The 14,403-nt window shown below is 43.4% G+C and overlaps 1 protein-coding gene across 3 annotated transcripts in view; it reads left to right on the top strand.

Moving 5' to 3' along the window:
• The first annotated feature begins 6,653 nt into the window (after positions 1-6,653).
• Positions 6,654-14,403, top strand: part of klf13 (Kruppel like factor 13) — a 28,846-nt gene continuing 21,096 nt past the window's right edge. For all 3 annotated transcript variants that reach the window (XR_009768506.1, XR_009768505.1, XM_061675891.1), the window contains exon 1: positions 6,654-7,487. Coding sequence is in view for 1 of the 3 variants with exons in the window: in XM_061675891.1 (XP_061531875.1) it covers positions 7,034-7,487 (454 nt within the window). In the remaining 2 variants the exon portion in view is untranslated. The remainder of the gene's footprint in view (positions 7,488-14,403) is intronic.

The raw sequence follows: 14,403 nt of genomic DNA, 5'->3' as shown, positions 1-14,403 counted from the left end.
GGGACATAATGTTGCCTCAGTAAACATGTGAAATATGAATTAAAATCTTCCACGCATTCCTGAGTTTTTTCTGCCAACAGGCCTGAAATCAGGTCATTCGAATTTCTTATCTATGTCATGAGCGAAGATCTCCGCCTTCCCTTTCGGCTCTCGAGTCAACAAAAACGTGCTCTCACAAGTGGGTCTTCTACATGGAGGCAACCAATCAGAGAACAAATATGGACAAAGTGGAAACAAAACTGGGTCAAACAGAAGTAGTTGTCAGAGGGGCCTTTTCTGGACACTCCTACGATAAAACCAATGTGTTTTTTTTAAATGAAATTGACACTTTTGTACTAAGTCCACGTTAGAGAGTCAAAATACGGTTCTAAATAGCCAAAATACGGGTCCTTTAAATCAAGACTCGGGATATGTTTGGAAAAGTCATTTGAAGTGCGCTCTCTTTATGTTTGTGTGTGTGTGTAATGGCTGTTGATGTCCATGGGTGAGGGGCATGTTATTTGACCACATTTGAGGGAGGGACTTTGTTTTGTGCTGAGTTCATCAGGTACTGCGGCACAAAATAAAGTACAACCCCAGAAAGCAATCCTGGTGCATGTCGTCAATCCTTGAATACCCAACACCACCGGTTATACACATCTGATCTGCAACGACAGGAAACGTTTGGTTGACGTTATTGCTGCCAAAGGAGGATCAACCAGTTAATAAATCCAAGGGTTCACTTAATCCCCGCTAAAACCGTGCTGTGAATGTTAGTTATTTTTAATATAAATGTGAAATTATACAGCGGCTGAAATAAGTATTTAACCCGGCACCATTTTTCTCATTAAATATATTTCCCAAGATGCTATTGACATGAAGATTTCACCAGATGTTGGGAATAAACCAAGTCATCCATACATACAAAGAAAGTAGTACAAATTGTCTTGGTAAATTGTGTGTAATAATGTGAAATGACAGGGGAGAAGTATTGAACACGACAACTGATATTTATTTAATACTTTGTACAAAAGCCTTTGATTGCAATGACAGCTTCTAGACGCCTCCTGTATGGAGAAACTAGTCGCATGCATTGCTGTGGTGTGATTTTGGCCCATTCCTCCACACAAGCAGTCTTCAAATCCGTGGGCTTCTTTTATGGACCTTGAGTTTCAGTTCTTTCCATAGATTTCCAATTGGATTCAAATCAGGTGATTGGCAAGACCATTCTAGCAGCTTGATTTTTTTTTTTTTTTGACTTTGAAACAAATTAAGAGTTTCCTTGGCAGTATGTTTTGGATCATTATCCTGCTGAAATGTCCACCCTCGTTTCATTTTCATCATCCTCGTAGATGGCAGCAGATTTTTATCAAGAATGTCTTGGTACATTTGCCCATTCATCCTTCCTTCAATAATGTGAAATGTACCAGTACCATTTTCTGAAATTCAGCCCCACACCATCATGTTCCCACCTCGGAACTTCACTGTTGGTATGGTGTTTTTAGGGTGATGTGCCGTGCCGTTTCTCCTCCAAACGCAGTGTGCAAATGGCATCCAAACAGTTACATTTTGCTCTCATCTGAGCAGACTATATTCTCCCAGTATTTAACTGGCATGTCCAAATGTTGTTCAGCAAACTTCACACAAAGTTTTGACATGCTTTTTTTTTTTAAATTATTTTTAGCAATGGGGTATTGTGTGGTGGGCGTGCATACAGGCCATGGCGGCGGAGTATATTACTCACCGTTTTCCTTGTGACAACAGTGGCTGCTCATTCCAGGTCTTTTTGAAGCTCTCCACAGGTGGTCCGAGGCTCTTCGACAACTCTTCTGATTATTTTTTGCATTCCTTCTCTCAGAAATCTTGCGAGGAGCTCCTGATCGAGGCAAATTTGACAATGAGACCTTTATGTAGGTCATCAATTAGGACTGAACCAGCTTACATTCATTTGCACTGACAAGGGGCTGGATTGCTGTTTGATTATTGATAGATCTTAGGTGTTGTCTTGGCTTGCCATGCCTTTTTGCACATCCCTTTCCTCATGTGTTCAATACTTTTTCCCTGTGTCATTTCCCATTTTTACACTTAATTTCTGACCTTATTTGTTCTAATTTCTTTGTATGTATGGATTACTTGGGTTGTTTCCAACATCTGGTGACATTTTCAGGTCAGTGGTAACTTTGGAAGTAAAGATAAATACTTATTTCAGCCGCTGTATAATTGTTTCTGTGGTTTTAATTTAAGCAGACTACGTGTTTGTTATTGTGATTTCGATGATCAGACTACCTTTTATGTCCATTTTATGCAAAAATATAAGAAATTCCAAAGGTTTCACATACCTTTTCCTCCCACGTTATTTGTTTTTAAGAATTGAGGAGGTTTTAGAAAGACAGCGAAAATATTGGTGGTCTTTGCCTTTTACGTCAGAGGTGCAGCACATTCTGCCTACATCTTTGGCATGTTGACAGTGTTTGTTCAGGTTTTTGGTGTGTGGGTCGATGTTTGAGTGGAAATAACCACTTTTTACTGTGTGTATTGACCTGACTTTTCAGAAGTTCCAATGTATTTGTTTGGTGACCCCTGGCCTGGCTGTAAAAGTTGTGTTTGTTTGTGGTATGTGCCTGATGAACTGGGGAAATGGATTTTATTTGTCATCCTTCACAGGCTCCAAGCCAGCAAACAGGCAACAGATATTAAGTCCATTCAACTGTCACAATGTGATTCTACCTGTATATTCCCAGTGTTTTTCAGAATTTTGTGTACAGACCTAGAGATCAATCATTGGATATAAGACGGAGGTTACAGTACCAGTCACCTGGCAGAGTTACAGTGGCGGTTCTAGCCCATTTCTAGCGGGATGGCCATACTGGGTCCAAGGGTACTTTCAGGGGGGCCGGACTCCATCCGTCAACAGGGGGTTGCTGTCCGAAAATTATTGAGTCAATTTCACTTTGTCGCCGGGGAGGCAGGGAAGTGTTAGGCGATTTTTGGAAGGGGTGGCATAGGGTGGGCCAAGCTCAGTGCTGGGGGGCACTGCCCCCCCTGACCCCCCCACTCCCCCTTGAACCACCACTGCAACAGAACTGCACAATACCAAAACTAACTGAATGTCCTTGTGAATTATCATGCGTCTTTTCTTTCTTCTTCACTTGACACCCTGACCTTGGCGTGACAGCTGGCTAGACTGTCGAAGTGGTCAGGTTGTCCTGTGCTTTTTGAAGTCTCTCCTATTTCAAACAATGCAAAATGGCCAATCTGCCGAAGAACTGGATGTCAATGCCAGACACTGGGCTATCTGAGAGTACAAAAGGTCCCTGTTGCAATCACATTGCCGCAGTTTAAAAAAAAATAAAAATAAAAAACAATAAATCATCCACTTCAGCATTTGAAATAATAAAATAAAAAAAACACTTATTCTCTGCGCTTGTATAAGCTGCAGCGGATTTCCTTACCCTTTTAGTAGCTGTGCACTTGGGAGTTGATTAACACTCACAAATTTCGACACAGCTCACGCAACACCCTGAGAAAGAGGAAATAGACCCTCACCTCAAGAAGAAGTAGTAGACAAGAGTGCCATGTTTTTTTGCAGCCAAAGAATATGTAAAATAATATAGCCAGATGGCCTTCTGAATGGCACGTCGCCTTGCTACGGCTGAACACTGGGAACATTCTAGTGCGGTGCTTTTGTGCACCGTGCTGAAAGTGTGCATTCATTCTCACAGGAGCGCATCCGCTGCAGCAGAGAAGCAGGTCTAATACTGACTCGGTGGTTTATTTCTGCTCTTTTTCCCAACTCTCTACTTTTTTGTTCATCCTCGCTGGCCAAATAAACATGAATTAACATTTTGTACGTTTTCTAAGGTCCCTTGTTTGAGACATCCTGGAGTGAAAACATGTTTGATAAGTGGTGGGATGTGGGTGCACATGGTACATGACGGTCATTCATTAGCATGACTGATTTGCTTTCCTGTCTCGTGGCACCCTATTTCCACATCTGGTGGACCGCTGATATGTAATGCTTGAGGACAATCCTGACCAAAACCAACCTTTGCATGGATTCAAGCCTACAAAATGGACACTTTAAAATTAAAAAGGTCACATAATGACAAAGATCTCACAGCTCTGTTTGTTGACTCACTTCCCTCACAGTGTGCCACTTGTGTGCTCCCTGAGGATGATCTGAAGAAGACTTTGCCTGTGCTGTCTGGCTGCATGTCAACTGGCAGAGACCCAAGAGTTTCTCAGAGAAAGGATTGTGGAGGTCCACTGCAACGAAGAAGAAGAAACCATCTTCCAAAAAAGGTGCATACTATTAATGTTACATTGGGCACAATATTTCACTGTGGTTTGTACTGACGTCAACTCCTGAATAACCTGTTCAAAAGTTGTGTATTTAACTTTTTGGTGGACGTTTTTAATTTAATTATTTTAAATTATATGACACCTGTTACTATACCACATAACATAGATGCATACAAGAGCCTCTGTCAAATTAGTGTAAAGGCTGCTGAACTTCACCAAATCAGCAATGGAAACCATAGAATTTAGCAATGCAATTAAATCAAGACGGTACACATAAACGGTTATAAATGTCATTGTCTGATTGTAATGTACCAATATTTTGCCACTACACATGGGGCCTCTTCGAAAAAGTCAAATCTCCTAACCTTTATACCACCTTTCCTGACTTAACCTTTGTGGAAAACGTCATCCGGTCAAGAACTTTAGAATTCGAACAACCCTTCCTCCAAGTACTTCAGGGTCATCTCGCTCTGATAAGAAAGAAAAGGAATGGAAAGTTCCCTAGCAAAAAATTTTTTAAAATGAATCCGAAACAGCCCATGGAATGAAGAAAACAATTTTGGGTGGGGAGCCACGCTGGAGTGGCAGTTTTTGGACTTCCTGTATCTCTTTTTAACTACTGCCACCTGCTGGAAAGGAGAGGTATTTTTTCTCATGTAGGGTAAGCTAAAGGAACCTCTTGGCTGCATTTGTATTTACGCTTGACATGTGTGCAAAATGTCCCTTGTGATATTCTTTACTCGATATACTACTGTTCATTCTTCCAGTTTATTAGACAAAAAGGACAGATTCATTCACTTATATGAGGAAAAAGTTAAATTGGGAGTTAGCAGGGTTTTTTTGTGTGTGTGTGTGTGTTTTTTTTTTTTTTTTTTTAAAGAAACCACAGACCGACGATGTGGCAGTCATTTTCCATGCACTCACGGGAACACTCCAGTCACCGGTACATCTGTTAGCTTGAGCTTCAGGAGCATTGCTGACTATGTTGAAATATCCCACACTGGAGAATTTAAAAAACATTCTCATCCCCTGTTCGCTAACAACTGGGTAAGACAAGCAAACAGAAGCATATCGAAGGGACGTCAGGCAGCTGAGTATTCAGAAGCGACGCAGAATGAGCAACATTTCTGCTGTATCCCTTCTTTTTGATTTTTTTTATTGAATGTACATTCCCCAAAAATAAAACTTCAAAACCCATACATTTTGTTACAGTAATACTCTATTACGAGTAAGTCATGCTGCAACGTAGCAGCCGTGGCTAACATTGGCTTGTTTACGCTGCTAATGCTAGCTCTGTATTACTAGCGCTGCTGTTTTGTTGAAGCTGGACAACGTTCTCTGTGACTATTTATCACAACTATGCACTTACATAATGTTGCCATAATAATGCCATGACGTATGGCCGCGTTGGAGAATTGCGGTCGTAGACGTGAACGAGGGTCACAGCTTTTGTCAGGCTCAAGGGTATTTGTGACGTGAGGCTAAAAACGGCAAACTCTTAACAGTTGAATCAGCACCAGAAGGGAGAGAAGGAAGTTAGATGGTGGAATCTAATAAATATCTAGTCAGACTGCTTTGATGCAACCTTCAGTACTATTATACAGTACCGTGGGCATATTTGAATGGTTATGATATGCTGTGAGTCACCAACCCTCGGCATGTGTTAAAATCCCACTCAGTGACAGTTGAATGGTTGTCTTTCTTTATTTGCACCGTGGGATTGACCTGCAACCAACGTCAGCCGGGATGGGCTCCAGCTCCCCGCGACCCCGACAAGGATACAGGAAATGGGGAGGGTGGGTGTTAAAGCGGTTGTGCTTCCATGACCACATTTTGACCCGAGATTCACCTTATGTCAGAGGAATACAGATTGACCAGTTCACATTATGCGTACTGGCTCGACTGGTAGCGTCTTGTCGTGGTGTGTGTGAGTGGTTTGTGGTTTCGTGATCCCAGCGTGCCATCATCTCTGTCCCTCTCACAGATATTAGGGTGGCATGTTTGTGTGTTGTCTGGGGATTACTAAAATAGGATGGGATGGATGTGCAGGATTTTCTCCAATTTCATTTTCCATCCATTCGTTTCCTATCGTGTTTGTCCTCATTAGGGTCGCGGACAGGCTGGAGCCGATCTCGTCCGATTTGCATTTTGTTATCTCAATTTGGCGAGCAAGAAAACCTCCCGGGTGATACAAAACATGACTTTTGTGCGACCGCAGGCAACAATGGCAACCTGTGGCGAGACTTTTAAAGCGAGGCGCGTCGGCGGACGTGAGCGCGCTTGTGTGCATGCGCGTGCGAGTCTTTTGGGGCCACGTTGCACCCAATGAGAGCTGAGCGCGGTGCCGGTGCAGGACACGCCCCCAGCATGGATACAGGCTGCAGGGACAGGCGCTCCGAGACCGAGACACTATGCTCGACAGCGTCCGAAGCAACCATGGGAGTCGTTCACACTTCCAACTTTAAAGAGTTGCTGCACTGAACGTAGACTTGTTCTTATTGTTTCGACTCTCCTTTACTCAGGGGACTTTTGTTCGCGTCAATCCTCAAGCAGGATGTTGTTACTGACGAGACTCGGAAAGCCCGGCACGAAGAGCAGAAAGTCTCTCTGATGAGAACCACCTCCTTCTACCCGCCACACAAAGGGAACCACGGAACAAGTTCTTTTCTCCCCCCCCCCCCACGCACCCACGCCATTTTTTCTTTTTTCTCTTTTTTTGATGTCATAGTGGGGGGGCTCTTTGAAAGACATCATGGATCACTTTGCAGCGGAGTGCCTTGTCTCTATGTCCAGCCGCGCGGTCGTCCACGCTCCGAGGGGCAACAACCGGGAGATGAAGCCGGAGAACCGGTCGCCTTCCCCCACGAGGAACCCGGAGGACGCCAAAGAACCTGTGGTGAAGGACAACTCCTCTCTGTACGTGGTGGCCAGGATCCTGGCGGATTTTAACCAGCAGACTCCCGGCGGCGTGCTCGGCGAGCAGGCGAAGAGCAGGGAGGAGAGCCAGGCCGGCCTGACGGAGGATGCGAACTGTGCCACACCTACCATCACCATCTCGGATCCGTCGCTCAAACAAAGGGGCAAAAGATCGAGAGGTCGCAACGAGCCGGAGTCCCCGCAGAAAAAGCACAAATGCCACTATTCGGGTTGCGAAAAAGTTTACGGCAAATCGTCGCACCTCAAGGCGCACTTAAGGACGCACACAGGTCAGTTGCACATGTGCTCTTTTTAGTTGTGTCCAAGCGTGCTTGAAAGGAACATTGAAGGTGGTTGACATTATGGGTGTTTCAAATTGCTCGCATTGTTAGGTGAACTTTCCTTTTGCGTTTGCGCGGAGGAGGGTGGGAGCCGTAAATAGCGCCACTCCCACTCGCGTCTCGCAGCTCTCCGCCACTCGCGGCCCTCCCCTCGCAAAGCCCCAGTGCACACACAATGCACACTTCCGGCCCTTGTTTTCGTCTTCTTGTTCTGTTATGCGCTCATTCATTGCAAAAACCTCCATTGCAGTGCGAGACTACATGATTGCAGGAGCATGCCAAAAGTTCAGCAAGTGCAATGCATCCCTATGACCTTCTCAAAGGAGCTCCAAAGTTTGCTTGGCCATTCCTCTGGATAAGCCACACGGAGGAGGGGTGGTCAAGGATGCAGATTTGAGTCAAATTGAGGGGGTTGATAAGAGCTGTCTGCCCAAAGCCCTTTGTTGTGATGTGCCACACCCCCGCTAGACAGGCTGCCAGCTGATCTGGCCAGCAACAGACTCTACTAGCTGAGCCCAGACCAGACCGAGGAGCCTCTCCTCCCTTCTGCAGCTACTCCAACCCCTTCCCTCCCCTTTGCACGCACACACACGCGCGCACACACACACACACACACACACACACACACACACACACGCACACACGCACACGCACACGGCACCTATAGGACACACACGCGCGACGTAAACACCACATACGCTCCGGTCTAACAAAAAAGTGTTGAAAGGAAAGCCTCATTTTATCACCGACTTCCAAGATGAAACAGGTTTACAACTCCGCCTTGCTTTGTGATCAGATTATGCTCCTACTCATTGTTGGCAAGCACATAATGGGTGCTCACTTATGCTGCTTGGATGCGATAAACGATTCTAAAGACGTATGTAATGACCCAGTTATTTCCTATAGGAATGGAATGCCTCTGTACTGTCAAATTGGCCATTGCTTATTTGGCTCTATTGTCTGCTCTGTAAAAGCCAGCATTTATCCACCTTTTTGTGTTCTGTATGACACTGACATGGGGGTCCATCCATCCATCCATCCATGCATTTTCTATTGTTATTGTCTTCATTAGGGTCACGGGTGAGCTGGAGCCTATCCTAGCTGACAGCCTGGACTGGTCGCCAGTCACACTCACCTATCATACACCCCACTGGGCAATTAAGAGTCTTCAATTAACGTAACGTGCATGCTTTTGGAATGTGGGAGGAAGCCAGAGTGCCGGGAGAAAACCAACACAGGCTCGGGGAAAACATACAAACTCCACACAAGAAGGGCAGAACAGAGATTCAAACTTAGAACTGCAAGGCAGATGTCCTATAAACTAGTATTCCATGCTAGTAATGTAGTTGACCCAATAGCTTACGAGTATAAAGCCTATTTTTCACAGAGATCCTGCCAAATTGTACCAATAGAGCCTTGACATAATATTCAACATTCAGAACCCAACAAACGCGACATGGACTGATGTGACATATAAAACATTCGACGGGCAGTGACAATTGCTTTCAACACAACCGTACGTGGTATGTGCTGCATTGAGATACGAGCGATCCGACCTACGAGTTTTTCTTGAAACGAGCCGTCGTTCGGCCGATTTTCTGCTTTGGCTCGCGAGCGCAAACTTGAGATAAACTCGAGATACAAGTGCTGTATGGTGCCAGCAAACTCAACTCACGCCACATTAAGGAGTTTTTCGGCGGATAGTGAACAGTTCTTCAAAAAAAAGAGGAAATTGATTGTCAAACTAAACATGAAACAAAAAGATTTACAAGTTGTGTATTTCAAACAACAAAACAACCTTGCCTCATTTCTTCCCCCAACAATTTTTCCCTTTTGTAAATACTTTCAGCCATTTGATCGCCTTGTCTTGTTCAATTTGTAATTTGTGTTGTAAATGTATGTGATTGTTGTTTGAGTGGGGATAGGCTACTCGCCTTTTGATGCTCCTTTGTTTTGGTGGAGCTAGTTTTTCAACCGCGACAAAATTTACCACCTGAAACATGACCACTTCTGTATGTTCCTGTCTTTCTGAACCAATCCCATAAATGTAGAAATTCAATAAAAATATTTGAAAAAAAATTGAGCACGCTAGCCTAATGCTAACACATCATGGAAAACGCCATAGATAAGCACCTAACAATTAGCATCGACAGTTGCGGTGTTGCCTTGAGACAATGGCTATATGCACACAAACAGTGAAGCAACACATGTAGACTGACAATATCCCAATACTCATAGTAACAGAAGTGACGTCTGCCCCAAGTGTGCATGTTTTTAAGTGCAGGTTAAAAACTCTTCTTTTCCCTCCATGCTTTTTAGAGCATTTTCACTTTTAAATGCGATTTCTTGCACTGTTTTAATTGTATTTTGATTTCCCCCCTCTCTTTGTTTTAAATGTTTATAAGCTGTTTTTTTCTTTCTGTTTAAATGCTTTTAATCATGTAACGCACATTACCTTGTGTATGAAATGCGCTATATAAATAAATTTGCTTTGCTTTGCTTAATATATTCTTTATCCTCTGCAAAAACAACGAATATTATTGCAGCTTATTGAGTCACTGGGAGTAGAGGTGACTCTTCTTCGTTTGTATCTGTAGGACTGTATAATACATCATAATGTATGTCATCAAAAATAGAGCACCCCCTGTAGTAAGTCTCAGGTGTCAAACTTCTGATCTGATACTACCGCTGGAGTTAAAAAAAAATGTCAGGTCGGCTTTGCCCCACCCCCACCCCAATTTAGTGTTGGTGCCATTCATACAGAACATCGAAATGTGGAAAAAAGCGAGACTCACATTTCTCGCCTTGTTGTGTTGAAAGAAAGTGTGGCTGTCTGACAAACATTTTACATATCACACCAGATTTCATGCATCCAACAATCTGATTGCGGGATGCCGTCGCTGTGTGAAAGCACACACTGTTGCGGCAACAACACGCATGGCTGGATTCTGTGTACAAGGGAAAGGTTGACAAATGTTATGGCTCTGATGCTGCAATTTTGCAGGATCTTTGTTGGAAAAAGGCTATAGTAGTGTCAAACATGTTACCTTCCCCACAGACTGTTTGACCACACTGATATTGCAGCCCCTATCCTTTGGCTATTTATTCCTTAAAGCAAAGGAGGCACTCCCGCAATTTGCAGTTGACGCGTGTCTCATAATCTGTGAGAATAACGAGGCTTTCCGCTCATTCCATTGGACGGGCCCAGAATATGGGTCATCTGAGTTCAGCAGAGCTTCCTCAGCCAACCTTGCAGTGATTTTCACACAGCCAGATTCTGGCTGTGCTTCCATCCAGCCCCTACTAGTCGAGGAAAGAGCGCACGGATCAGCAGTGGAGTCAGTTCCAGCCTGTAATTGCAGAGTGGGGGGGACACTTTTATAGCCTCCCAACAAAGAGAGCCAAGTACCAGACGTTCCTACTTGTGTAACGCGTCATTCCGTCATTGCGGTCTTTGTTTATGCGAGTCGGCAATGTAAGAGGAGCTCAAACCCGATCTAGAATTTGACCTGAGCTGAAAATCTATCATTACTCTTTCAAAATGATCAAAGTAGCAATAAAATATAAATACAAATATATAATTATATTTTTGTTACACTTTTTAAAAAGGTCATGTGTCTTAAAAGGAGACTTCTTCTCAATGTAAAGCATTTAGCTGCATTTGGGCATTTCCCAGCGACTCAAATTACATTCTGGGTTAATTCTTGGTCGGTTTTATGGCTGTTTGTTAGTTTTCTGGATCAGACAAAAACTACTTAACTCACTGTCACGAAGGGTTGTGATGGCTGGGGCGTGTGTTCATGTAGGTTGTAATAAAGGTGTAGATAAGTGATAAGAATGTCTGCGATTGGTGGCAGTTAATAGTAGGATTGTTTGACCACTATTTGCACCATGTTTAAAGGAATTTAAATTTTTTGAATGCATACCCTGTAGCTGGAAATGACTCCAGGGCGTCATGTTAAGATACATAAAGTGAAAGGAAAAATGCTTGTTTTAAATAGTCATATCCTTCCTCAATACAGACGTAAATTTAAATTTGACGGGAAACCAAAAAATTATCCTAAAAATGACCAGGAACTTTTAGGATGGTGCAAAAGCTGCTGGCAACCCCGAACGTGTTAGGGATATCAATAAAATTCAAAGAGTAAAAAACAGTGAAAATTAACAGTCATTTCCAGCAAAACCATACCATTCAACAAATGAAAAGAAACACTTCAACTCAAAATTTGGCCAGGGTATAATTACATTTGGCTTGAATGTATATATTTTCAAGTTCTGGACAAATTATTATTAGTATATTATAAAATTTTGCCGATGGTGTTCATAAACTACATCTTAGGGTGCTGTTTTAAAAAAATAAATAAAAAATTATGCTGACTGTACTTCTAAGTTTTATGTTTCCTCCAATGGCGTGTGCAGGATATACACAATGATGATTGAATCACTCATCCAAGTGCATTTCGTTTGAAGGCAGCAAATGTTGGGGGGGGTCCAAGGTTACCAGACGGCATTGATCTGACCTCCTGTTTTCAGAGGCAGGGCTCCCCTGCAACACATCCTGAATTGTACAAAGCAGAAGTGAAATATAATCTCAGGTTTATATTAAGATTATAAAACAATCTCACCTTTCAATCTTTGTTGTGATCGTACCATCCTGTGCGACTCTTGAGGCATAAACTATTCTTAATGATGAAGAGCTTTTGGGAAAGCCTCTTGTGGTGTCATCTGGTGGTTAGTGGGTACACGGTGTACTCCCTTGCATGCCTCATTACTGTGCTCCGATTATGTTATGCAGTTTGCGATATTCCAAAGGAGACATGAACCCTGACAGGCTCATTACAAGTCATGTTCTTGTAAAACAACAGGCTGGGCCTGATGTGCCCCCCTGCTAAGTGGGCCTCACAAAAGGCCATCTTGTGAGTATATAGGAGCTCTTCAAAAATGGTTGGCATCACTGAGGAGGAACACGGTCAATAATTCTTAAAGACAAAGTGCCCAATGGCATATTTTACAGCCGGTTTGAGGTTTTGTCTGGCCCTCTTTTGTGGTTTGCCGGGGGTACCTCTGATACAGTCAGGCTCTTGTATAGCCTTTTATTTTTTTTTGTCCGCACTAAAAAAATAAGTGTCGGCACCTGGCAGCATAGATCCACTGCCATTTAGAAGCACTTATTCATGCTTGCCCTCTATTTCTGTATATGTGTGAAACTGTGATTAGTGCTGGCCCTTTTTTTTCAATTATCACAATTTCCACACAGGAAAAAGGAGTGGCAGAAAGAGATTATATGTACTGCAGCTCTTCCAGAGGTTCAGCATTTGGCTTGTGCTGCGACAAAGAGTGCACAGTGTTCCGATTTGGCCAGGATGAGGTAGCGGGGTGGAGATGGGGTTTTCCTGCACTTGCCAGAGTCTGGGTCTCGTCCTAAGTCATAATTTTACACGGGTACAAGAGGTCACTGTTTCTACCTGCCACACGGCAGGATTTCCACTACCTCCTCCCAGCTGACTGATATTTTTGCTCAATGTTGTTGGGAGAAACTAAGCAGTTTCCTGTTTCCTGCAAACATGAGGCTTTCTGGAATGCTAGCTGCATAGCTTAAGGAAGGAGGAATACTTTATTATTATTTTATTTTTTATTTGTTTTCATTTATCAAAATCTGACCGGGTGACTGGTTAGAGCGTCTGCCTCACAGTTCTGAGGACCGGGGTTCAATCACCACCTGTGTGGAGTTTGCATGTTCTCTCGTGCCTGTGTGGGTTTTCTCCGGGTACTCCGGTTTCCTCCCACATCCCAAAAACATGCACGGTAGGTTAATTGACGACTCTAAATTGCCCGTAGGTGTGAATTTGAGTGCGAATGGTTGTTTGTTTGTACTTGCCCTGCGATCGGCTTGGCGACCAGTTCAGGGTGTGGCCCGCCTCCTGCCCGATGATAGCTGTAAAACGTAAATAAAAACAGAATACAATTAAATCCTTTTCAGCCTATATTAAATTGAATACACTTTAAATACAAGATAGTTCATGTTCAAACTGATGAAAGGTATTGTTTTTTTTTGTTATTGCAAGTATTCTCTCATTTTGAATGTGATGCATGCAACATGTTCCAAAAAAGCTGCGACAGGGGGAGAAAAAGGAACTACAACTAGGAAAGTTGAGGAATGCTCACAAAAACACCTGTTTGGAACATCCCACAGGTGAACAGATTATTTGGAAACAGGTGAGTGTCATGATTGGGTATAAAAGAAGCATCCCCAAAAGGCTCAGCTGTTCACGAGCAAGGATGGGGCGTGGTTCACCTCTTTGTGAACATCTGAGTGAACAAATAGTGGAAACAGTTCAAGAACGTTTCTCAATGTACAATTGCAAGGAATTTAGGGATTTCATAATATTATAATATAATACCATCAAAGGAATCTGGAGAAATCTCTGCATGTGAGCGGCAAGGTCGAAAACCAACATTGAATTCCCGAGACCTTTGATTCCCTCAGGCGGGGCTGCTTACAAAAAACAGCATCATTGTGTAAAGGATATTGCCATGTGGTCTCAGGAACACTTCATAAAACCATTTCAGTTGACAGAGTTTTTCGCTAAATCTACAAATGCAAGTTAAAACGCTACCATGCAAAGTGAAAGCCATATAGAGTATCAACAACACCCAGAAACCCCGCCGGCTTCTCTGGGCCCGTGCTCGTCTGAGCTGGACTGACACAAAGTGGAAAAGTGTGCTGTAGTCTGACGAGTTCACATTTCACATTGTTTCGTGAAATCACGGATGCTGGTTAGCACATCTGCCTCACAGTTCTGAGGACCAGGGTTCAAATCCCGGCCCCGCCTGTGTGGAGTTTGCATCTTCTCCCTGTGCCTGC

Source organism: Phycodurus eques, chromosome 5 (assembly GCF_024500275.1).
Source record: "Phycodurus eques isolate BA_2022a chromosome 5, UOR_Pequ_1.1, whole genome shotgun sequence".
NCBI lineage: Eukaryota > Metazoa > Chordata > Actinopteri > Syngnathiformes > Syngnathidae > Phycodurus > Phycodurus eques.
This window is presented reverse-complemented; position numbering and strand designations above follow the sequence as displayed.